Consider the following 26,955-nt stretch of genomic DNA (forward strand, 5'->3'; position numbering starts at 1 on the left):
AAATGGTTTTTAGTATATTCATAGAGTGCAACCATCACTACTATCTAATTTTAGAACACTTTCATCACTTCCAAAAGACAGCCAATACCCATTGACAATCACTCTGCATTCTACCTTCTACTCCCCAGTCTTAAGCAACCACTAATCTACTTTCTGTCTCTGTAGATTTGCTTATTCTGAACATTTCATGTAAATAAAGTCATATAATATACAGTCTTTTGTGACTGGCTTCTTTCAGTTAGAATAATGTTTTCAAGGTTCATCCATGTGAAAGCATGTATCAGTACTTCATTTCTTTTTATTGCCAAATAATATCCCACTGTTTTGGTACCACATTTTGTTTATCCATTCATCAGTTGATGAACATTTGGGTTTTTTCCACATTTTGGCTATTATGAATAATGCTGCTATGAACTTTTGTGTACAGTTTTTGTGTGGAAATTTTGGTTTTTTATTTCTCTTCTGTATAAAACTAGAAAATGGAATTGCTAGGTCATAGGGTAACTCTATATTTCACTTTTTGAGGAACTGCCAGACTGTTTTCCACAGTGGTTGGACTCTTTTACATACCCATCATCAGTGTATTTGGGTTCAAATTTCCATATTCTCACCAACACTTGTTATTTTCTGGTTTTTGTTTTGTTTTGTTATAGCCATCCCAGTGGGTGTGAAGTGCTATCTCATTATATTTTGATTTGCATTTCCCTGATGATTAATGATGTTGAGCATCTTTTCATTGCTCAACAGTGTTTATTGGCCATTTGAATATCTTCTTTGTGAAGATACCTATATAGATTATTAATTGGGTTGTCTTTTTATTGTTGAGCTGTAAAAGTTCTTCATACATTCTCAATTCAAGTCCCTTATCAGACAAATGACTTGCAAATATTTTCTTCCATTCTGCGGGTTGATATTTTACTTTCATGATACTGTCTTCTGATGCACAAAAATGTTTTTGATGAAGTCTTAGGTATCTATTTTTTTCTTTTGATGCTTATTCTTTTGGTGTCATAAATAGGAAACCATCGCCTAATCCAGAGTAATGGAGATTTACCCCTATGTTTTCTTCTGAGAGGTTCATAGTTTTACCTTTTACATTTAGGTCTTTGATATATTTTGAGTTGAATTTTTGTGTGTGGTTTGGGGTAGGGCGGTCTACATTCACTATTTTGTATGTGGATATCCAGCTATCCTAGCACCATCTGTTGAAAATACTATTACTGTTTCCCTACTGAATTGTTTTGGCACTTTTGCTGAAAATCAGTCAACTCTAAATGTGAGGGTTTATTTCTGGATTCTCAAATCTATTGCTTTGATCTATACATCTACCCTTATTCCAGTACCATGTTGTTTTGTTACTGCTGCTTTGTAGTAAGTTTTGAAATTGAGAAGGATGAGTCCTCCAACTTTGTTCTTCTTTTTCAAGATTGTTTTTGCTAGTCTCCATATAAATTTCACTAGTTTCCATATGAATTTTAGGATAAACTTGTCAATTTTTACAGAGAAACCAGCTGCAATCCTAATAGGAATTGTGTTGAATCTGTAGATCAGTTTTGGGAGTATCACCATTTTAATAATCTTCCAATCCATGAATATGGGTTGTCTTTCCATTTATTTACATTTTCTTGAATTTCTTTCAACAATTTTTTGTAGTTTTCAGAGTATAAGTTTTGCACTTCTTTTGTTAAATTTATTTCTAATATTTTATTCTTTTTAATGCTGTTGTAAAGAGAATTGCTTTCTTATTCTCATTTCCAGAGTGTTCTTTGCAAGTGTATAAAAATACAATTAATTTTTGTATATTTATCTCATATCCTGAACTTGCTGAACTCATATATAACTTCTAGTAGTTTTTTAGTGGTCACGTTAATTTTTGAATGATTATTTTGTTAGATATAGAATTGTTGGGTGATTTCATTTGCTTTCAGCGTTTTGAATATGTCATTCTGCATTTTGAATATGTCACCTGATACCATTGTTTCTGAATGAGAAGTCAGCTATTAATTTTATTATTGTCCCCTGTATGTAATGTGTTATTTTTCTCTGGGTGCTTTTAAGATGTTCTCTTTGTATTTACCCTGACAGTTTCTCTGGGCTACTTGGATTGAATTTGGAAAGTCTTCAGCCACTATTTCTCCAAAGAAATGTTCTACCCTTTTCTCTGTCTCTTTGCCTGCCTGGGACTCCAATTAGGCACATTTTGGAACATGTTTTATTGACCCACACATCTCTACAGCTCCATTTATTTTTCTTTAATCATTTTCCGCCTTTTTCAAATTGAATAATTTCAATTGTTATATATCTAAGTTCACTTATTCTTTCTTTCTTTTTTTAAAAATAAATTTATTTATTTTATTTATTTATTTTTGGCTGCATTGGGTCTTTGTTGCTGTGTGCGGGCTTTCTCTGGTTGCGGCAAGCAGGGGCTACCCTTCGTTGCAGTGCATGGGCTTCTCACTGTGGTGGCTTCTCTTGTTGCGGAGCATGGGCTCTAAGCATGCAGGCTTCAGTAGTTGTGGCATCCAGGCTCAGTAGCTGTGGCGCACGGGCTCTAAAGCACAGGCTCAGTAGCTGTGGTGCATGGGCTTAGTTGCTCTGCAGCATGTGGGATCTTCTGGACCAGGGCTTGAACCCGTGTCCCCTGCATTGGCAGGCAGATTCTTAACCACTGTGCCACTAGGGAAACCCTAAGTTCACTTATTCTTTCTTTTGCCATCTCCAATCTATTGAACTCATCTAGTAAATATTTTATTTCAGTTATACTTTTCAGCCTCACTATATCCATTTGGTTTTATTGTTGTATTTTTCATTTCGGTGCTGGATTTCCTATCCATTCCCTCATTAACACATTTTCCTTAAATCCGTTTACATATTCGTAATAGCTGCTTTGAAGTCTTCATCTGTATCTGAACTCATTCTGAGTCAGTTTATCTTCTTTTCCCTGAATATCAGTTACATGTTCTTATTTCTTTCCATGTCTTGTCATTTTTGGGAGAAAAGTGGACATTGAAGATAATAAGCTGTAACAACTCTGGGTTCTGCTATTTTCTTACAAGAATTTGCTGATGTTTTTGTTGGTGGTGGTCTAAAAGGCTATTAATTGCCCTGGCACAAATTGCAAAATGTCTTACCTATGGTTTCAGCAGCTGATATCTCTGCTCAGTTCTACTAACTTCCACTGCTGACTTTTTTTTTTTTCACATGGCCTTCTGAGGATCTCCCCTGCACTTGTGTTGCCCAAGGATATGGAAAGAGTTTATATTTAACTCTTAGATCATTATTTTTAAAGTTCCCTGTGCCTGGGATTTTCCTCTTAAATTCCTAAATTTTCTGTCAGCAGCAGGTTCTGTCCTCTGACACATCAAGCCAGTAATGCTTCAGCTTTGTGCTGTCTCAGCTTGGCTGTATGATATTCCATTTCATGGTTATATTCTTACACATAACTAATGAATACTTTAGTTATTTCCAATCTTGTACTATCACAAACAATGATGAAAAATATCCTTGAACACATTTCATTTCACACATATGTCAGTATAATGCAGGATAAATTCCCAAGAGTGAAATTGCTGGGTAAAGGGCATATACATTGGATGTTTTTGTTTAATTTTAGTTTTTAAAATGTAGGGTAGAATATGCCAAAATAAGTGTTGCTATTAACATTGTAAAACACTGTTTTCTGATGTCTTCTTTGTTCAAGTTCAGTGATCGAGTTTATTGGTTGATTGATATTCCCAGAGAAAACATTACAAAAAATACAGGTAAGAATGATCTGAATTCACTATTTTACACATGGGTCTGGATTACCAAATTTATCAAATAAAAACCATTTATTATGTTAAAAAATTATGTTATTTTATGTTAATGTCTCCTGTGGTATTGGGGACATACATACTTACTAAAAACTAGTGATTCATCTGAAATTAAAATTTAACTGGGCTTCCTGTATTTTACCTGGCAGTTATATTATAGATAGATGGTTCTGACATACATAGCATTTATATTATTCTTTAGTTAAAGTAAACTCATTTTCTAGAACGTGAAATTCATAGTATTGAGAAAGTCAGGTACCAATTAATTTCAATGAAATGGAATCATTAATTTTAAAATGTAATATGTAGTATATTAGTTTACCATTGGGTCTACTATTAAGTGCTATGTGGCAGCCTAGTTTATATACTACTGTAAATACCAAGAAGGAAAGAGCAAGAAAGTCAAATTCCAGAACGTGTGAGTATTGAGCTAGTGGACTGAGCTAGTAGATCTTCAGGCATGAGATACAGACCCATAGTTTAAAAATGATAAAGGGTATATTATTCTAATATGGTAGGTGCAAGAAATAGAAACCATCCTGACCTCACTAAAGGAAAAAGACTAAGTTTCTTTTTGTTGTGGAACCGAAAGACAACAATGAAGCCAGATTATAAGAAGGAATTAGAAGTAAGAAATGGAGAACCATCAAGAACCCAGGAAATATTTTCACCCTGTTTCTCTTATCTGTATTTTCTGTACATCTATATTTATTTTTCCTTTTATGCAGACTAGTTTCCTAAAGCTGCCTCACTGCTGTCAAAGTTTTATATATATTTCCTAGGGGCCAGCCCAATTCCAAATCCCCAGGAGAGTATCTTCAATTGGCCTAGAATTGATCCTGCACCTACTTGTGTGCCAAACAAATGTAGCAGGTGATGAGGAATTGGGACAGTGAGATGGAGGGATCATACAGGCAAACCCCTCTAAGTATGGGAAAGTTAAAGGACGAACCAAATCGTGTGTCCTACAGAGTAAACGGCAGGGGGAAAGTGAGAATAAGGCAGAAAGGATAGAGAAGACTATATAAGGAAGCATCAAAGATGAAAACTGCAAAAGAAGCCCCAGTAGTATAACAGCTAACATGGATTAAATCACTATTTTTATCCTTTATTCATCTCAATTTTTTCAAATTAATCTATCGGAACTTTTTGTGATTTTTTTTCAAGGAAGTCATCCTGAAAATTGTACTTGTTTTAAAAAAAGGGGGGGAGTACAGTCTAATGATGGATTGTTCTAGCTGCTTGCCTAATATTGACATTAGTTTGACAATCAAAGAGGTGAAGATCACTTGTTATTTTCCCTTCTTCTATTTATAAAATTTAATTTCAGAAATGCATTGATTCTAAGATCACCCAGGCAAGAACAAAGGTGATCTGAAAACTTAAGCATTTTACAGAAAGAGACCAAATGATCTCTGCCTGTCTTGACACAACTTCTGGATTGAGTAAAAAGAAATATATTGGAGCTTATAATGTAATAGAAGAGAATGGTCTAATGTTAGTAATATGCTAGAAATCATGAAAGAAAATCTTCGGGGGAAGGAGACCATATTTGCTCATTCAGTTTTTACTCCTTAATCATATCTTATTTGCTTCCATGCCATGAATTTGAGTATTATGTATCTGTAAAATCTTGGGAAGGGTAGTTTACGTAACATCAACAGCAAAGGTAGCAAAATAATCATCATAGTAGTAGTAGAACTTGCCGGTAGCATTTACTGAATTCTTATATTTTCAGCACAACTCTAAACACTTCACCTAACTAAATTAATTTATTACTCAATATGTGTTAGTTACTGTTGTTAGCTCCATTTTTGAATGATTTAACTGAGGCCTATGGAGCCATATGGAGATTTGGTGATAATTAGAAAGTGGTGAAGGCAGTTTGAAGTTTGAACTACCTGGAACTGTTGAAGGTAAAAAGAGTCCCTCCTTAATTTATACTTCACAATTTGTTCCTTTTTCATTTTAAAATAAGGTATAATTTACATTCAGTAAAATATACCCTTTTTAGTGCCTAGCTCTATAAGTTTTCACAGATGTATACAATTGCATAATCATCAATCGAGATTTAGAACAATTCCATCATCCAATAAAATTACCCCACCAGTAGTCAACTCTCTGTCTCCTGAGCCCCAGGAACCACGGATCTGTTTTCTGTTCTTATTGTTTTGTTTATTCCAGAGCCATATAAATGGAATCATTAAATATGTAGTCTTTTGAGTCTGGCTACTTTCACTTAGCATAATTCATTTGAGATTCACTATGTTGTAGTTTTTTGTTTTCTTACTGGGTAGTATTCCACTGTATGGATGTACCATAGTTTATTTTGTTGCAGGGCATTTGGATTTTTTCAGTTTTTGGCAATTATGAATAAAGCTGCAATAGGCATTCTCATACAGATTCTTGTGGTGAACACAAATTTTTGTTGCATTTGGCTAATACCAGATAGTAGGATTACTGTGTCATATGGTAAGTGTAAGTTTAACTGTATAAGAAATTATCAAACTATTTTCCAAAGTATCAGTATCATTTTGCATTCTAACCACCAGGTTATCTGGATCCATGCCAGCACTTAGTATAAATAAGTGTGTGTGTATGTTTGTATACATGTATACATATACATTTATACATATAAGTATATTTATACAATATGTATATATGTATACTTATATATAAATATATTTTAATATGTATAAATATGTAGGTATTTAATTTAGCCATTCTAATAGGTGTAGAGTGACATTTAATTATGGTTTCAATTTGCATTTCTCTAATAACTAATGACAACAAACAACCTTTTTTGTGCTTATTTGCCATTTGGTGAATTATCTATTCAAATCTTTTGCAAGTTCATTGTATGTTCTGGATACAACTCCTTTATCAGATATATGATTTATAAATATTTTCTCCCAGTCTATGGCTTGTATTTTTAATCTCTTAAGAATGTCCTTTGTAGATCAGAGTCTTTAATTTTGACAAAGTCTAACTTATCAGTTTTTTATTTTATGGATTGTACTTTTGGCATCATACCTAAGAAATCTTTGCCTAACCAACAAAAAAGTTCTCCTATATTTACTTCTAGAAGTTTATGGTTCTAGGTTTTGTATTTAGGCCTATGACGGAATTTAAGTTAGTTTTTGTACATTATATGGACTGAAGGTAATTTGGGGGAAATATGGATATCCAATTATTCCACCACCTTTGTTGTAAAAGCTATTTTGTGTCTACTGAGTTACTATTTCTGGGCTCTCTATCCTTTACCAATGCTCAGCAACATTTTGTGTCTACTGAGTTACTATTTCTGGGCTCTCTATCCTTTAACAATGCCACACTTGATTACTTTAGCTTTATAAATAATAAGCTTATAATGAGTAATATTAACCCTTCAACTTTGATCTTCTTTTTCTTTTGTTCTTTTAGTTCTTTTGTCTCTCCATGTAAGTTTTACAATCAGTTTGCTTAGTTCTACAAAAAATTCTGCTGTAATTTTTTTTAATCTCAATTAGAATTGCATTGAATCTATAGATTAGTTTAGGGGGAACTGACATCTTAACAATATTGAGTCTTCCAATCCATGGACACAGTATATCTCTCTATTTATTTACATCTCCTCTGATTTATTTCATCAGGGTTTTGTCATTTTCAGCATAGAGATCTTGCATATACTTTAAGAAATTTATATCTAAGTATTTCATGGGTTTGGTGTTACTTTATTTTTTTTTATTTATTTATTTTTTTTTTGGTGGTACGCGGGCCTCTCACTGTTGCGGCCTCTCCCATTGCGGGGCACAGGCTCCGGATGCGCAGGCTCAGCGGCCATGGCTCACGGGCCCAGCCGCTCCGCAGCATGTGGGATTTTCCCGGACCGGGGCACGAACCCGTGTCCCCTGCATCGGCAGGCGGATTCTCAACCACTGCGCCACCAGGGAAGCCCTGGTGTTACTTTAAATGGTTATTTTTAATATTTTAATTTCCAGTTCATTAATAATATGTAAATATGTAATTGATTTTTGTAGATTGACCTTATATGTCATAGCTTTGTTAAATTCACTTATTAGTTCTAGTAGTCTTTTGTATATTCTTTGGGATTTTCTACATGGATAAACATCCATCTAGAAATAGAGATAATTTTATATATTTCTTCCATTCTAATATGATTCATTTAATTTATTTATATATGTATTTACTTACTTGTTTACCTTTTCCTTATTGTGCTGGTGGGATCTCCAGTACAATGTTGAATAGGAATGGTGAGAGAGGACATCTCTGCCTTGTTTCCAACTTTAGGGAGAGAATATTCAGCCTTTCCTCATTAAGTGTGATGTTATCTGTAAGTATTTTGCAGATGCCCTTTATCAGGTTAAGGAAGTTCCCTTCTATTCCTAGTTTGCTGAGTTCAAGAATTGGTGTTGAATTCTGTTAAATGCTCTTTCTGCGTCTATTGAGATGATTATAAGGATTTTCTTCTTTCATCCCATGATATGAAGAATTCCATTGATTCGTTTTTGAATTCTCAACCAGCCTTGCAATCCTAGGATAAACAACTCTTAGTTACAATGCATTATCCTTTTTGTGTATTGCTGGACTCATTTGGCTAGTGGGTTCTTGGGGTTATCAGTCTGGAGTTTTATTTTCTTGTAGTATCTTTATCTCGTTTCGGTATCTGGTAACGCTGTCGTTATCAAATGAGTTGCTCAGCTGTTGCTGATGATGAACGCTGGGGGCGGTGCTCAGCTTTAAGCTGAAAACCAAGGGCGCACAGGGCTTTGGGCAGGAGTTGAGGGAGCCCAGCACAGGTGATAACAGACTTGAGTTCATATTGAGCTTAAGAAACTTTAGAATCTTCATCGCCCTGGGGAACCTTCCATGAGTCCCACAGGATCCTGCTGTTGGCTCTTGAGCCCCAGATATGGAACCCGGAAGACACGCGCTCAGACACCAAGTCTCCATTCCTCTGTTCCCTACGAGTTCAAGAATGTTTTTTTTGTGTGTGTGTGGTATGCAGGCCTCTCACTGCTGTGGCCTCTCCCGCTGCGGAGCACAGGCTCCGGACGCCCAGGCCCAGCGGCCATGGCTCATGGGCCCAGCCGCCCCGCGGCACGTGGGATCTGCCCGGACCGGGGCACGAACCCGCGTCCCCTGCATCGGCAGGCGGACTCCCAACCACTGCGCCACCAAGGAAGCCCTCAAGAATGTTTTGACGGGAAAGCCAAGCCAGTGACCTTATCAGAAAACCCAGGCTCGTGGTGGGTGGGAAAACGTTTGCCAAGATGCACATGGTTTTCCAGCCACATCACTATTTTCCTTTCAAAGGTATTTCCACTTTGATTTCTGAACTGAATTCTGAACTGAAATGCTGTCTATAAGGAGTATCAGGAGGGCTTGTGTAAGGGGCTGATAACACTGCATTCTCCATAGACAAAAGGACTTATCTAGATCTTTTTTATCATATTGGAATCCGTCTTCCAACAAGCTTTTACTAGAAAGTTGTTTCTATTTCTTGATTTTCTTTTAAATAATCATCTTTTGGTCTGGATTACACAGATTTTTAAAAATTGTTTTTATCCAGGAATCTGAGCAGAAAATTTAGCTTCTGAGTTTCATGGTAGCCTCTTTATTGGACAGTGTTTATGAGTAAGAAGCAAGTTCATTGTTTCTGTGTCTGACAGCAGTGCTGGGACCAGCAAGGAGCCCTTTGTCTACATTCCTCCCTGGTGGGATCTGGCTCTGCTTGACAGGTGGGGTCGTCTCCAGGACTTCAAGAGTGACGTATTGCTGATTCCACGGAAAACAGTTGGCAGATGCAGACAGGGGTGTTGTGAGAAATTTTGCCTTGCCTCGAAGCCCTCTGTTAAATAAAGGAAATTTGGGGGCTATTAGCTGTACAGTTGCTAGAAAGAAAGTGACTTATATGGTGATATTGGGACTGAGTTCTAAAAGCTTGGGTTTCTGGGTCTGCTTTTTAAGTGGGTGAATTCAAGGTGAAAAACAATGAGCCTCATTCTAGGAAATACTGCGTTTTGCACAGAAGCTTCTTTCAAAGGGAGTCCTGGTTTAATTGCCAAAATGAAACGAAAGTGGGCGCTGCCCAGAATCTCACAGGTGTTTGATTTGCTTGTGCTTTTTGAAATCCTGACTGGTAGGTAAACCTGGTCAGAGGACAAAGTAAGTATGTAGGCTTTTAGATCTAAATTGCATTGAAATAAAGCTCATTTCTAAAAAAGGGAAACACGTAAATAAATATGAGTTGAAACGAGTTCCCTCCTATATTATGGAAGAATTTTTGTAGAATTGGTATCATTTTTTTCACTAAATATTTGGTGGGATTCACCAGTGGAGTTTTCTGGGCATGGAGTTTTCTTTGTGGGAAGGACTTTAACTACAAATTCAATTTCCTTAATAGATATGGGAATATTCAAGTTTTCTGTTTTTTCTGAAGTGAGTTTCGGCAGTTTGTATCTTTCATGGAACTTGTCCATTTCATCTAAATTGTTGAATTTGTAACTTAGGTGTTTTTGTGATATTCTTTTATTAACCTTAAAGGGTCTATAGTGATGTGCCCTATTTCATCTTATTGATATTTGCATCTTTATTTCCTTCTTGATTCGTCTGGCAGAAGTTCATCAACATTATTGATCCTTTCAAAGAAGCATCTTTAGATTTCATTGATTGTGACAATTGTTTTTCTGTTCTTCATTTCGTTGATTTCACTGTTTCATCCTTCTACTTCCTTTGGGATTCATTTGGTCCTTTTTTTCTAGTTTCTTAAGTTGGGGACCTTTAGATCAGGGGGGTGGCAAACAATAGTTTGCAGACCAAATTTGGTCTGCTGCCTGTTTTTGTAAATAAGTTTTATTGGAATACAGCTGTGCTCATTTATTTATGTTTTCTATAGCTGCTTGTTGGCTACCATGGCAGAGTTGAAGTGTTGAGACAGAGACCATATGGCCCACAAAACCCCAAATATTTACTATTTGACACTTTATAAGGCCAGTACTATCTTTTACTCCCTGCTTCAGATAATTGATTTGAGCTCTTTCTTTTTTAATATAAATATTTTACTACTATATATTTGTCTTTAGCACTGCTTTATCTGCATCTCATAAATTTTTGTTTTCATTTTCTTTCAAAATATTTTCTAATTCCCCATGCCACTTTCTCTTTGACCTGTGGTTATTTAGAAATCTGTTGTAAAATGTCCATATATCTGGGGATTTTCCAGATATCTTTCTGTTACTGATTTTTCTAGATTAATTCTATTATGTTCTGAGAACATATTTTGTATGATCATTTGTTAAGATGATTTTTATGGCCTATTTGGTGAATCTTCCCTGTGCACTTGAAAAAAATACTTACTTTGCTGTTTTTCACTGGAGTGCTCTGTAAGTGTTGATTGGGTCAGTTGGTTGATAGTGTTATTCAGCTTTTCTATGTCCTCACTCATTACTCAATTACTTAGAGAGGAGTGTTGAAATATCCAACTATAATTGTTGATTTGTTTATTACTCCTTTTAGTTTTATTAGGTTTTTGTTTGTTTGGTTGGTTTTTTTTAGCCATGCTGCATGGCTTGTGGGATCTCATTTCCCCGACCAGGTATCGAACCTGGCCCACTGCGGTGAAAGTCCGGAATCCTAACCACTAGACTGCCAGGGAAATCCCCAGTTTTATCAGCTTTTGATTCATTTATTTGGAAGCTCTGTTAGGCATGTGCACATTTAGGGCTGTCATACCTTTTCAGTGAATTGATCCATTTATCATATGTATTTTTCCTCTTTATTCTTTTTTTTTTTTTTTTAACATCTTTATTGGAGTATAATTGTTTTACAATAGTGTGTTAGTTTTCCCTCTACAACAAACTAAATCAGTTATACATACACACATGCTCCCACATCTCCTCCCTCTTGCATCACCCTCTCTCCCACCCTCCCTATCCCACCCCCCCAGGCGGTCACACAGCACAGAGGTGATCTCCCTGTGCTATGCAGCAGCTTCCCACCAGCTATCTAATTTACATTTGATAGTGTATATATGTCCCTGCCACTCCCCCACTTCGTCACAGCCCACCCCTCCCCCTCCCCATATCCTCAAGTCCATGCTCGAGTAAGTCTGTGTTTTATTCCCGTCCTACCACTAACCTCTTCATGACATTTATTTCCCTTAGAGTCCATATATATGTGTTAGCATACGGTATTTGTTTTTCTCCTTCTGACTCACTTCACTCTGTATGACAGACTCCAGGTCCATCCACCTCATTACAAATAACTCAGTTTCATTTCTTTTTATGGCTGAGTAATATTCCATTGTATATATGTGCCACATCTTCTTTATCCATTCATCTGTTGATGGACACTTAGGTTGCTTCCATGTCCTGGCTATTGTAAATAGAGCTGCAATGAACATTTTGGTACATGAGTCTTTCTGAATTATAGTTTTCTCAGGGTATATTCCCAGTAGTGGGATTGCTGGGTCGTATGGTAGTTCTATTTGTAGTTTTTTAAGGAACCTCCATACTGTTCTCCATAGCGGCTGTATCAATTTACATTCCCACCAGCAGTGCAAGAGGGTTCCCTTTTCTCCACACCCTCTCCAGCATTTATTGTTTCTAGAGTTTTTGATGATGGCCAGTCTGACCGGTGTGAGATGATATCTCATTGTAGTTTTGATTTGCATTTCTCTAATGATTAATGAGGTTGAGCATTCTTTCATGTGTTTGTTAGCAATCTGTATATCTTCTTTGGAGAAATGTCTATTTAGTTCTTCTGCCCATTTTTGGATTGGGTTGTTTGTTTTTTTGTTATTGAGCTGCATGAGTTGCTTATAAATTTTGGAAATTAATCCTTTGTCAGTTGCTTCATTTGCAAATATTTTCTCCCATTCTGAGGGTTGTCTTTTGGTCTTGTTTATGGTATCCTTTGCTGTGCAAAAGCTTTTAAGTTTCATTAGGTCCCATTTGTTTATTTGTGTTTTTATTTCCATTTCTCTAGGAGATGGGTCAAAAAGCATCTTGCTGTGATTTATGTCGTATAGTGTTCTGCCTATGTTTTCCTCTAAGAGTTTGATAGTGTCTGGCCTTACATTTAGGTCTTTAACCCATTTTGAGTTTATTTTTGTGTGTGGTGTTAGGGATTGTTCTAATTTCATACTTTTACATGTAGCTGTCCAGTTTTCCCAGCACCACTTATTGAAGAGGCTGTCTTTTCTCCACTGTATATCCTTCCCTCCTTTATCAAAGATAAGGTGACCATATGTGTGTGGGTTTATCTCTGGGCTCTCTATCCTGTTCCATTGATCTATATTTCTGTTTTTGTGCCAGTACCATATTGTCTTGATTACTGTAGCCTTGTAGTAGAGTCTGAAGTCAGGGAGCCTAATTCCTCCAGCTCCATTTCTCGTTCTCAAGATTGCTTTGGCTATTCGGGGTCTTTTGTGTTTCCATACAAATTGTGAAATTTTTTGTTCTAGTTCTGTAAAAAATGCCAGTGGTAATTTGATAGGGATTGCATTGAATCGGTAGATTGCTTTGGGTAGTATAGTCATTTTCACAATGTTGATTCTTCCAATCCAAGAACATGGTATATTTCTCCACCTATTTGTATCATCTTTAATTTCTTTCATCAGTGTCTTATAGTTTTCTGCATACAAGTCTTTTGTCTCCTTAGGTAGGTTTATTCCTAGATATTTTATTCTTTTTGTTGCAATGGTAAATGGGAGCGTTTTCTTAATTTCACTCTCAGATTTTTCATCATTAGTGTATAAGAATGCCAGAGATTTCTGTGCATTAATTTTGTATCCTGCAACTTTACCAAATTCATTGATTAGCTCTAGTAGTTTTCTGGTAGCATCCTTAGGATTCTCTATGTATAATATCATGTCATCTGCAAACAGTGACAGCTTTACTTCTTCTTTTCCTATTTGGATTCCTTTTATTTCTTTTTCTTCTCTGATTGCTGTGGCTAGAACTTCCAAAACTATGTTGAATAAGAGTGGTGAGAGTGGGCAACCTTGTCTTGTTCCTGATCTTAGTGGAAATGGTTTCAGTTTTTCACCATTGAGAACGATGCTAGCTGTGGGTTTGTCATATATGGCCTTTATTATGTTGAGGAAAGTTCCCTCTATGCCCACTTTCTGCAAGGTTTTTATCATAAATGAGTGTTGAATTTTGTCAAAAGCTTTCTCTGCATCTATTGAGATGATCATATGGTTTTTCTCCTTCAGTTTGTTGATATGGTGTATCACATTGATTGATTTGCGTATATTGAAGAATCCTTGCATTCCTGGGATAAACCCCACTTGATCATGGTGTATGATCCTTTTAATGTGCTGTTGGATTCTGTTTGCTAATATTTTGTTGAGGATTTTTGCATCTATGTTCATCAGTGATATTGGCCTGTAGTTTTCTTTCTTTGTGACGTCTTTGTCTGGTTTTGGTATCAGGGTGATGTTGGCCTCATAGAATGAGTTTGGGAGTGTTCCTCCCTCTGCTATCTGTTGGAAGAGTTTGAGAAGGATAGGTGTTAGCTCTTCTCTAAATGTTTGATAGAATTCGCCTGTGAAGCCATCTGGTCCTGGACTTTTGTTTGCTGGAAGATTTTTAATCACAGTTTCAATTTCAGTGCTTGTGATTGGTCTGTTCATATTTTCTATTTCTTCCTGGTTCAGTCTCGGCAGGTTGTGCATTTCTAAGAATTTGTCCATTTCTTCCAGGTTGTCCATTTTATTGGCATACAGTTGCTTGTAGTAATCTCTAATAATCTTTTGTATTTCTGCAGTGTCAGTTGTTATATCTCCTTTTTCATTTCTAATTCTATTGATTTGAGTCTTCTCCCTTTTATTCTTGATGAGTCTGGCTAATGGTTTATCAATTTTATTTATCTTCTCAAAGAACCAGCTTTTAGTTTTATTGATCTTTGCTATTGTTTCCTTCACTTCTTTTTCATTTATTTCTGATCTGATCTTTATGATTTCTTTCCTTCTGCTAAATTTGGGGGTTTTTTGTTCTTCTTTCTCTAATTGCTTTAAGTGCAAAGTTAGGTTGTTTATTCGAGATGTTTCCTGTTTCTTAAGGTATGATTGTATTGCTATAAACTTGCCTCTTAGAACTGCTTTTGCTGTATCCCATAGGTTTTGGGTCGTTGTGTCTCCATTGTCATTTGTTTCTAAGTATTTTTTGATTTCCTCTTTGATTTCTTCAGTGATCACCTCGTTATTAAGTAGTGTATTGTTTAGCCTCCATGTGTTTGTATTTTTTACAGATCTTTTCCTATAATTGATATTTAGTCTCATAGCGTTGTGGTCGGAAAAGATACTTGATACGATTTCAATTTTCTTAAATTTGCCCAGGCTAGATTTGTGACCCAAGATATGATCAATCCTGGAGAATGTTCCATGAGCACTTGAGAAAAATGTGTATTCTGTTGTTTTTGGATGGAATGTCCTATAAATATCAATTAAGTCCATCTTGTGTAATGTATCATTTAAAGCTTGTGTTTCCTTATTTATTTTCATTTTGGATGATCTGTCCATTGGTGAAAGTGGGGTGTTAAAGTCCCCCATTATAATTGTGTTGCTGTCGATTTCCCCTTTTAAGGCTGTTAGTATTTGCCTTATGTATTGAGGTGCTCCTATGTTGGGTGCATAAATATTTACAATTGTTATAATTTCTTCATGGATCGATCCCTTGATCATTATGTAGTGTCCTTCTTTGTCTCTTGTAATAGTCTTTATTTTAAAGTCTATTTTGTCTGATATGAGAATTGCTACTCCAGCTTTCTTCTGATTTCCATTTGCATGGAATATCTTTTTCCATCCCCTTACTTTGAGTCTGTATGTGTCCCTAGGTCTGAAGTGGGTCTCTTGTAGACAGCATATATATGGGTCTTGTTTTTGTATCCATTCAGCCAGTCTGTGTCTTTTGGTGGGAGCATTTAATCCATTTACATTTAAGGTAATTATCGATATGTATGTTCCTATTACCATTTACTTGTTTCGGGTTGTTCTTGTAGGTCTTTTCCTTCTCTTGTGTTTCTTGCCTAGAGAAGTTCCTTTAGGATTTGTTGTAGAGCTGGTTTGGTGGTGCTGAACTCTCTCAGTTTTTGCTTGTCTGTAAAGGTTTTAATTTCTCCATCAAATCTGAATGAGATCCTTGCTGGGTAGAGTAATCTTGGTTGTAGGTTTTTTTCCTTCATCACTTTAAATATGTCCTGCCACTCCCTTCTGGCTTGTAGAGTTTCTGCTGAAAGATCAGATGTTAATCTTATGGGGATTCCCTTGTGTGTTATTTGTTGTTTTTCCCTTGCTGCTTTTAATATGTTTTCTTTGTATTTAATTTTTGACAGTTTGATTATTATGTGTCGTGGCGTGTTTCTCTTTGGGTTTATCCTGTATGGAACTCTCTGTGCTTCCTGGACTTGATTGACTATTTCCTTTCCTATATTAGGGAAGTTTTCAACTATAATCTCTTCAAATATTTTCTCAGTCCCTTTCTTTTTCTCTTCTTCTTCTGGGACCCCTATAATTCGAATGTTGGTGCGTTTAATGTTGTCCCAGAGGTCTCTGAGACTGTCCTCAGTTCTTTTCATTCTTTTTTCTTTCTTCTGCTCTGCAGTAGTTATTTCCACTATTTTATCTTCCAGGTCACTTATCCGTCCTTCTGCCTCAGTTATTCTGCTATTGATCCCATCTAGAGTATTTTTAATTTCATTTATTGTGTTGCTCATCGTTGCTTGCTTCCTCTTTATTTCTTCTAGGTCCCTGTTAACTGTTTCTTGCAAATTGTCTATTCTATTTCCAAGATTTTGCATCATCTTCACCATCATTATTCTAAATTCTCTTTCAGGTAGATTGGCTATTACCTCTTCATCTGTTAGGTCTGGTGTGTTTTTATCTTGCTCCTTCATCTGTTGTGTGTTTTTCTGTCTTCTCATTTCGCTTATCTTACTGTGTTTGATGTCTCCTTTTTGCACGCTGCAGGTTCGTAGTTCCTGTTGTTTTTGGTGGCTGTCCCCAGTGGCTAAGGTTGGTTCAGTGGGTTGAGTAGATTCCCTGGTTGGGGGGACTAGTGCCTCTGTTCTGGTGGATGAGGCTGGATCTTGTCCTTCTGGTGGGCAGGTCCTTGTCTGGTGGTGTGTTTGGGGATGTTGGTAACCTTATTATGATTTTAGGCAGTCTCTCTGCTAATGGATGGGGCTGTAGACCTGTCTTGCTCTTTGTTGGGGATAGGGTGTCCAGCACTGTTCTTTGCTGGTCCTTGAATGAAGCTGGGTCTTGGTGTTGAGATGGAGGTCTCTGGGAGATTTTCGCCGTCTGATATTACGTGGAGCTCGGAGGTCTCTTGTGGACTAGTGTCTTGAGGTTGGTTCTCCCACCTCAGGGACACCGCCCTGGTGCCTGGCTGGGGCGCCAAGAACCTTTAATCCACACGGCTCAAAATAAAAGGTAGAATAAATAGAGAGGAGAGAAAAGGAAGGAAGGAGGGAGGGAGGGAAGGAAGGAAGAAAGGGAGGAAGAAATGAAGGAAGGAAGCAAGAAAGCAAGGACGGAAGGTGCAGAGGAAGAAAGGGAGGAAGGAAGAGAGGAAGGGAGGAAAGAAGGGGGAAGGAAGGAAGAAAGGAGGGAAGGAGGGAAGAAAGGAAGAAAGAAAGGGAGAAGACAGAGTAGTATATAGTTATTAAAATAAAAAATAATTATTAAGAAGAAAAATTTCCTTTTAAAAAACAAAAAAAAACAAAAAAACAAAAAAACAAAAAAACAAACAAACAAACAAAAAACAGAAAAATGGATCGGTCTAACCCTAGGACAAATGGTGCAAGCAAAGCTATACAGACAAAATCTCACACAGCAGCACACACATACACACCCACAAAAAGAAAAAAAAGGGGGAAATAATAGTATATCTTGCTCCCAAAGTCCACCTCCTCAACTTGGGATGATTCGTTGTCTATTCAGGTTTTCAACAGATGCAGGACACTTCAAGTTGATTGTGGAGCTTTAATCCTCCGCTTCTGAGGCTGTTGGGAGAGATCTCCCCCTCTCCTCTCTGTTCGCACAGCTCCTGGGGTTCAGCTTTGGACTTGGTCCCGCCTCTGCGTGTAGGTTGTCCGAGGGCGACTGCCCTTCGCTCAGACAGGACGATGTTAAAGGAGCAGTTGATTCGGGGGCTCCAGCTCACTCAGGCTGGGGGGAGGGAGTGGCACGGGGGCGGGGCGAGTCCGCGACGTCAGAGGCCGACGTGACGCTGCATAGGCCCAAGGCGCGCCGTGCGTTCTCCCGGGGAAGCTGTCCCTGGATCCCGGGACCCCGGCAGTGGCGGACTGCACGGGCTCCCGGGAGGGCCGGTGTGGAGAGTGACCTGTGCTCACACACAGGCCTCTTGGTGGTGGCAGCAGCAACCTTAGCGTCCGACACCCGTCTCTACTGTCCGTGCCGACAGCCGCGGCTCGCGCCCGTTTCTGGAGCTCCTCTACGCGGTGCTCTTAATCCCCTCACCTCACACCCGAGGAAGCAAAGAGGCAAGAAAAAGTCTCTTGTCTCTTCGGCAGCTCCGCGCCCGGTTCTAGGGCTCCTTTAAGCGGCGCACTTAATCCCCTCTCCTCGCGCCCAGGAGGGAGGAAAAGGTCTCTTGCCTCTTCGGCAGCTCCAGACTTCTCCCGAACTCCCTCCCGGCCAGCCGTGGCGCACTAGCCCCCTTCAAGCTGTCTTCACTCTGCCAACTCCAGCCCTTTCCCCGGGATCCGACTGAAGCCCGAGCATCAGCTCCCGGCCCCGCCCGCCCCGGCGGGCGAGCAGACAAGCCTCTCGGGCTGGTGAGCGCCGGTCGGCACCGATCCTCTGCGGGAATCTCTCCGCTTTGCCCTCCGCACCCCTGTGGCTGAGCTGTCCTCCGCGGCTCCGGAGCTTCCCCCTCCGGCGCCCGCAGTCTCCGCCCGCGAAGGGGCCTCTAGTGTGTGGGAGTCTTTCCTCCTTCTCGGCTCCCTCCCACTGGCGTAGGTCCCGTCCCTATTCTTTTGTCCCTGTTTATTCTTTTTTCTTTTGCCCTACCCAGATATGTGGGGAGTTTCTTGCCTTTTTGGAGGTCCGAGGTCCTCTGCCAGCGTTCGGTGGGTGCTCTACAGGAGAAGCTCCACGTGTAGATGTATTTCTGATGTCTCTGTGAGGAGGAAGGAGATCTCCGAGTCTTACTCTTCCGCCATCTTTAAGCCCGTAGTCCCCTCTTTATTCTTGATATTACCTTGATCTGAAGTCTCCTTTGTCAGATACTGATATAGCCATTACACCTTTCTTTTGATTAGTATTTGCATAAGATATATTTTTTCATTCTTTTACCTTTTTTCCCCAAGACAACTTTTAGAACACATTAAGCAACAGAACAGAAGTACACAAGTGAATTTTAAAGTAAAATCAGTGCATCAATGAGTGCAATCTAACACAAAAGTACAGATGCATCACAATGGTGGAGGAAGGCATAAATGTAAACCAGAGATTGGAGGAGAGATGCATATAAGGGAGGAAGGACCTTGGCATACTGACTTATCAAGGTAGATTCAACTGATGTCTTTAACTTCCAGATACCTTGGGCCCTAATTTGTAGTCTGAGATAAGCATGATACTTGGTCACAAAGAGCAACAGTAGGTATCTGCTGTGTCTGGAAAGGGGAAGAAATTCAGAATCCTGAAGAGACTGTGGACATTCAACTCTATAATAATGAGGTGGAGGGTATGAGGCTACAAGAACTATAGGGAGACTGCACTCTCCTATATCAGGCACTAAGCACACTGCAGCAAGGTACAATGAAAAATTACTCAAGTTACTAGTTTAATGGAAGAACAGGAGTAGCTGTAGGAAGGACTCCATGGAAAATGTCCAGCTGATATAGAGAAAATAAACATTTGATCAGTGGAATAACTATGGTGCTATTTTTCAGAATAGGTACCATCGCCTTAGTCACTGATCTAATGGATGTGTCTTCTTAACCCAAAGTAACAAAGGTTTTAACAGCCAGATAGCCCTCTTTAATGTAACTCTTGGTGCAGTTCTATTGTTGTTCTTACTGAGTTGTTAAATAGCATATGAAACAGATATGAGGTCACATAAACTACCTGAATAGGTTTGCCTGGAGCTTTGGCATTGACCTCTTCAATTTCCAGCTCTGGGTCTACCAGTTGACACTGTTCACACAGTCTCTTGGCTGCTTCATATACATCTTTCACTGTATGAGCCACATTACAGGTGGGATTAATATTTCCTGTGTGTTTAGGATGAGCAGGATTAGTATCACCACCAAACAGAAGTGTGTGCTGGTTAATATGCATGTGGAAAGAGATACAGTTGGTATAAAACCAATCCAGAAAATATTGGCTATTACTGCTGATGAAACCCATACTTTCCCATATATTCGATCACTCCATGTACCATTATAGGAACCACATTGTTGTTTCTTTGTGATTTTTATCAAGACTTGTAGAAAGTTATACAAGACCTGTGGATTCTCAGGGCTCTTATTTTCATATTTCAGAAGTTCAAGAAAGCTATGCATATACCAACTTTGAACCAGTCACACTGAAGGCCAGTTGTTACCCATCAGAAGATTGACTTCTCTCATTGTGTTGGCCAGTTGTGCAGGAAGCTCCTTTTGTAGAAACATATAGGATATTTTCTCACACCATTATCTTTCCCCCAATCCAGGAATTGCTTGATAAAGAGCAGTGACAGCAAGAAGCATAAATAGCACTTGATCTACTTGTTTAGCTGTTTAAGCAGCCATTAGAAGAGCCATATCCTCACCAGGGTGGTGCACAGATCCACCTAGAGGCCTGAATGGACACGAGGGCTTGTACAGCTGAGCTGTTCGGGTCAGGCATGTTCTTCGTGAGCGCACCCTGGTTTCAGCCTCGACTTATGAGTACAACTGCTGCAGCACCCAGGCTGAGTTCATCATCTTGGCTTCCCCAGGCCCACCCATTCTTTAACTTTTAACTCAGTTGTGCTTTTGTATTTAAAGTGGGGTTCTTAGAGTTAGCATATCTTTCAGTCTTGATTTTCACATCTAATCTGGAAATCTGTCTTTTAGTTAGTATTTTTAGGCCATTTACATTTAATGCAATTTTTAGTATGGTTGTACTGAAATCTACCATTAGGGTTTATTCTATTCTATCTCTTCTGTTTTACTTTTCTTTTTCTTTCTTCATCCATATCAGTTCTTTTTTATGATTCTGTTTTGTCTCAACTATTGGTTTATTATTCTTAAAAAAATTTTTTTGGTGTTGGCCCTGGCGTTTATACTATTTATTTTATTTTATTTTATTTATATTTGGCCATGCCATGCAGTTTGTGGGATCTTAGTTCCCTGACCAGGGATTGAACCTGTGCCCTGGGCAGTGAAAACGCAGAGTCCTAACAACTGGACCACCAGGGAATTCCTGATATATTAAATATTTTAATTAATCATGGTCTACTTTCAAAAAATATTATACCACTTCACCTGAAGTGTCACAATTTGCTTCTTACCAAGCTACAGGAGCTCTCAGAGAAAAATTATAATCTAAAATATTATTGTCTGGGTTCATCACTGTGTTGGTAAGATCACTTAATAATTCTTTTTTCCTTATTTTATCATCAAAATGTTTGCTGGGAAAACATATATAAATGCAATCAAAATGATTGGGAAATAAAAGGTAATTGTGGTTGGTAATGTTCATATAGTCTTAAATTTCACCAACATGACATACAAAAAAATAGCTGATTGTTTGCCTTTTGTTTTCAAACAGATATTGCAGCTGTAGAAGAATGGTTAGTAAGGATCACTTTGCAACATGGATTAAATATTTATACTACTGAAGGAACACTACTGGATAGTGTTCGAGGTAAATGCCAGTAGATAAAAGTGAAGTGAAAATTTGTAATATTCTTTCAACAAACCTTGTAAGCTATGAAATACCAGACTCTGTGCTAAGTGCTAGAGATAGATAAATAAGAGATGATCGTGACTCTTGAAGGGCTTACAGTCTGATGAGGCAATAGAGTTCTGTAAAGAGTGCTATAGAAATTTGGAAATATATGTTTTCTATAGCCATATGGAGGGTCATCATAAACAATGGCTTTATAGAGTTAGTTTTTACATCTTTTATAAAGATGTTATAGAAGATATTGTTTATTGCATCACAATCTACTTTATGAGGACCATCAAGCAAAAAGTTTTGCTCAGTCTTAGTAAGAACATTTGTATTTCTTCATAAAAAAAATTGGTTCTTTTAAGGTTATGAACACTGAGGAATATAACTGACTAGGCTTTTCTTTTTCAATTGTCTGATCTATAGCCCAATTTTTGGGTCAGCCATAGTATATAGAAAAAACCCTCCATCCTGGAGTTTGTATTTATTCTCATTTTTCTCACCTTCGCTTTTTAATTTTATTCTTTTGCACCCACTTTGGTATGGTGCTATGTAGAAGCCAGAGTAAAACTAAATATTTCATCTTATGGAAAGAAACACCTGGGTAGCTTTAAGAAAATAATGATGATTCAGGGCCAAGATGGTGAAGTAGGAAGACCCTGAGCTCACCTCCTTCCATAGGCACACCAAAATTACAACTATTTACAGAGCAACTATCTATGAGAATGACCAGAAGACTAGAGAAGAAGATTTCCCACAACTAAGCAAATAAACAAGGAACCAAAATATGATGAGTGGGAGGGGTAGAGACACTGTATAGCCAAGACCAACATCCCCAGGTAGGCAACCCACAAATGAGGACCCCTTGCTCCTCCCTAAGGAGCAAGGGGTCCAAACCTCACATTAGGCACCCTAGACCAGGGGTCCTGCACTGGGAAGACAAGCCCCCAGAACATCTGGCTCTGACAGCTACTGGGGCTTGTGTGTGGGAGAGCCAGAGAGCTGTGAGAAACAGCACCCTAGACCAGGAGTCCTGCACTAGGAAGACAAGCCCACAGAACATCTGGCTTTGACAGCTAGTGGGGCTTGTGTGTGGGAGAGACAGAGACTCTGCTCTGAAAGGGCATACCCCAAATCTCACATGCTCTGAGTCTCAGTGCAGAGGCAGTAATTTGAAAAGATTCTGGGTCAGACTCACTTAAGAGATCATCAACTTAAAATAATCATGTGTATTATCATGTAAATAATCATGTATGTAGGTTGTTATATGAACCTCATGGTACCCACAAACCAAAAACCTATGATAGATAAAAAAGAGAAATGAATCCAAACATAATACTAAAGATAGTCATCAGGCACAAGGGAATAGAGCAAAAGAAGAAGAGAGGAACAGAGAAAAGAAAAAAAACAAAACCAGAAAACAATGAACAAAATGATAAGTATATATGTATCAATAATTTTGCTTTAAATGCAAATGGACTAAATGCTCCAATAAAAACATAGTGGCTGAATGGATTTTAAAAAAAAACAAAAACACAAGAATTAACGTTGTTAAAATGACCATACTGCCCAAAGCAATCTACAGATTCAATGCAATCACTGTCAAAATACTAATGGTGTGGAAGAACTTCAAGACAGAGGAGGAGTAAGATATGGAGATAACCTTCCTCCCCACAAATACATCAAAAATACATCTACATGTGGACCAACTCCTACAGAACACCTACTGAACGCTGGCAGAAGACCTCAGACTTCCCAAAAGGCAATAAACTCCCCACAAACCTGAGTAGGGCAAAAGAAAAAAGGAAAAACAGAGACAAAAGAATAAGAATGAGACTTGCACCTCTGGGAGGGAGCTGTGAAGGAGGAAAAGTTTCCACACACTAGGAAGCCCCTTCACTGGTGGAGACGGGGGACAGGCAGTGGGGAAGCTTCGGAGCCATGGAGGAGAGCACAACAACAGGGGTGAAGAGGGCAAAGCAGAGAGATTCCCGCACAGAGGCTTGGTGCCGACCAGCACTCACCAGCCTGAGAGGCTTGTCTGCTCACCCACTGGGGCAGGTGGGGGCTGAGAGCTGAGGCTCGGGCTTTGGAGGTCAGATCCCAGGGAGAGGACTGGGGTTGGCTGAGTGAACACAGCCTGAAGGGGGCTAGTGTGCCACAGCTAGCCAGGAGGGAGTCCAGGAAAAACTGGACCTGCCCAAGAGGTGAGAGACCATTGTTTCAGAGTGCATGAGGAGAGGGGTTTCAGAGCACCACCTAAACGAGCTCCAGAGACAGGCATGAGCTGTGGCTATCGGTGCAGACACCAGAGACGGACATGAGACTCTAAAGCTGCTGCTGCAGCCACCAAGAAGCCTGTGTACAAGCACAGGTCACTATCCACACCTCCCCTCCCAGGAGCCTGTGCAGCCTGCCACTGACAGGGTCCCGTGATCCAGGGACAACTTCCCCGGGAGAATGCATGGCATGCCTCAGGCTGTTACAATGTCATGCCAGCCTCTCCTGCCACAGGCTCGCCCCATGTTCCATACCTCTCCCTCTCCCAAGCCTGAGTGAGCCAAGCCCCCTAATCAGCTGCTATTTTAACCCTGTCCTGTCTGGGTGGGGAACAGATGCCCTCAGACAACCTGCATGCAGAGACGGGGCCAAATCCAAAGCTGAACCCCAGGAGCTGTGTGAACAAAGAAGACAAAGGGAAATTTCTCCCAGCAGCCTCAGGAGCAGTGGATTAAATCTCCACAATAAACTTGAAGTGCCCTGCATCTGTGGAATACCTGAATAGACAATGAATCATCCCAAAACTGAGGCAGTGTACTTTGGGAGAAACTGTAGACTTGGGGTTTGCTTTCTTCCTCTAATTTGTTTCTGGTTTTATGTTTATCTTAGTTTAGTATTTAGAGCTTATTATCATTGGTAGATTTGTGCATTGATTTGGTTGCTCACTTCCTTTTATATATTTTTTTTTCCCTTTTTTTCTGAGTGTGTATGTGTGTGCTTCTTTGTGTGATTTTTGTCTGTATAGCTTTGCTTTTACCATTTGTCCTAGGGTTTTCTCTGTTTTTTGTTTGTTTGCTTGTTTTTGTATAGTTTTTAGCACTTGTTATCACTGGTGGATCAGTTTTTTTGGTTTGGTTGCTCTCCTTTCTTTTTTTTATTTTTAATTTTTTTATTTTTAACAGTATTTTAAAAATTTTTTATCTTAATAACTTCATTTTATTTTTCTTTCTTTCTGTCTGTCTCTTTTTTTTCTCCCTTTTCTTCTGAGCCATGTGGCTGACAGGGTCTTGGTCCTCTGGCTGGGTGTCAGGCCTGAGCCTCTGAGATGGGAGAGCCGAGTTCAGGACATTGGTACACCAGAGACCTCACAGTCCCATGTAATATCAAAGGGTGTAAGCTCTCTCAGAGAGTTCCATCTCAATGCTAAGACCCAGCTCTACTCAATAACTAGCAAGCTACAGTTCTGGACACCCTATGCCAAACAACTAGCAACACAGGAACACTACCTCATCCATTAGCATAGAGGCTGCCTAAAATCATAAGTTCAAAGACACCCCAAAACACATCACTGGACTTGGTCCTGCCCGCCAGAAAGACAAGATCCAACCTCATCCACCAGAACACAGGCACCAGTCCCCTCCATGAGAAAGCCTACACAACCCACTGAACAAACCTTACCCACTGGGGGCAGACACCAAAAACAACAGGAACTACAAACCTGCAGCCTGTGAAAAGGATACCCCCAACACAGTAAGTTAAGCAAAATGAGAAGACAGAGAAATACACAGCAGATGAAGGAGCAAGGTAAAAACCCCCCAGACCAAAGAAATGAAGAGGAAATAGGCAGTCTGCCTGAAAAAGAATTCAGAGTAATGATAGTAAAGGTGATCCAAAATCTTGGAAATAGAATGGAGAAAATACAAGAAACGTTTAACAAGGCCCTAGAAGAACTAAAGAGCAAACAACAACGATGAACAATAGAATAAATGAAATTTAAAATTCTCTAGAAGGAATCAATAGCAGAATAACTGAGACAGAAGAATGGATAAGTGACCTGGAAGATAAAATAGTGGAAATAACTACCACAGAGTACTACAGAGAAAAGAATGAAACGAATTGAGGACAGTCTCAGAGACCTCTGGGACATTAAACACACCAACATTTGAATTATAGGGGTCCCAGAAGAAGAGAAAAAAAAGGGACTGAGAAAATATATGAAGAGATTATAGTTGAAAACTTCCCTAATACGGGAAAGGAAATGGCTAATCAAGTCCAGGAAGCACAGAGTTCCATACAGGATAAATCCAAGGAGAAACACACCAAGACACGTATTAATCAAACTATCGAAAATTAAATACAAAGAAAACATGTTAAAAGCAGCAAGGGAAAACCAACAAATAACATACAAGGGAATCCCCATAACGTTAACAGCTGATCTTTCAGCAGAAATGCTGCAAGCCAAAAGGGAGTGGCAGGACATATTTAAAGTGATGAAAGAGAAAAACCTACAACCAAGATTACTCAACCCAGCAAGGATCTCATTCAGATTTGATGGAGAAATTAAAACCTTTACAGACAAGCAAAAGCTGAGAGCGTTCAGCACCACCAAACCAGCTTTACAACAAATGCTAAAGGAACTTCTCTAGGTAGGAAACACAAGAGAAGGAAAAGACCTACAATAACAAACCCCAAACGGTTAAGAAAATGGTAATAAGAACATACATATTGATAACTACCTTAAATGTAAATGGATTAAATGCTCCAACCAAAAGACATAGACTGGCTGAATGCATACAAAAAGACCCATATATATGCTGTCTACAAGAGACCCACTTCAGACCTAGGGACACACACAGACCTAAAGTGAGGGGATGGAAAAAGATATTCCATACAAATGGAAATCAGAAGAAAACTGGAGTAGCAATTCTCATATCAGACAAAATAGACTTTAAAACAAAGACTATTACAAGAGACAAAGTAGGACACTACATAATGATCAAGAAATCAATCCAAGAAGAAGATATAACAATTGTAAATATTTATGCACCCAACATAGGAGCACCTCAATAAATAAGGCAAATGCTAACAGCCATAAAAGGGGAAATTGACAGGAACACAATCATAGTAGGGGACTTTTAACACCCCACTTTCACCATTGGACAGATCATCCAAAATGGAAATTAATAAGGAAACACATGCTTTAAATGATACATTAAACAAGATGGACTTAATTGATATTTGTAGGACATTCTA

The 26,955-nt window shown here is 38.8% G+C and overlaps 1 protein-coding gene and 1 pseudogene across 1 annotated transcript in view; one reads left to right on the forward strand and one right to left on the reverse strand.

The window, feature by feature from the left end:
- Positions 1–26,955, forward strand: part of CATSPERB (cation channel sperm associated auxiliary subunit beta) — a 132,066-nt gene that overhangs the window by 13,969 nt on the left and 91,142 nt on the right. Inside the window, exons 4-5 of the mRNA XM_059056492.2 lie at positions 3,701–3,761; positions 21,580–21,675. Of these exons, the coding sequence (XP_058912475.2) occupies positions 3,701–3,761; positions 21,580–21,675 (157 nt within the window). The remainder of the gene's footprint in view (positions 1–3,700; positions 3,762–21,579; positions 21,676–26,955) is intronic.
- LOC131752043 (pyruvate dehydrogenase (acetyl-transferring) kinase isozyme 3, mitochondrial pseudogene) lies at positions 19,623–21,004 on the reverse strand (annotated as a pseudogene).

This window comes from Kogia breviceps, chromosome 3, assembly GCF_026419965.1.
Source record: "Kogia breviceps isolate mKogBre1 chromosome 3, mKogBre1 haplotype 1, whole genome shotgun sequence".
In the NCBI taxonomy this organism is placed as follows: domain Eukaryota; kingdom Metazoa; phylum Chordata; class Mammalia; order Artiodactyla; family Physeteridae; genus Kogia; species Kogia breviceps.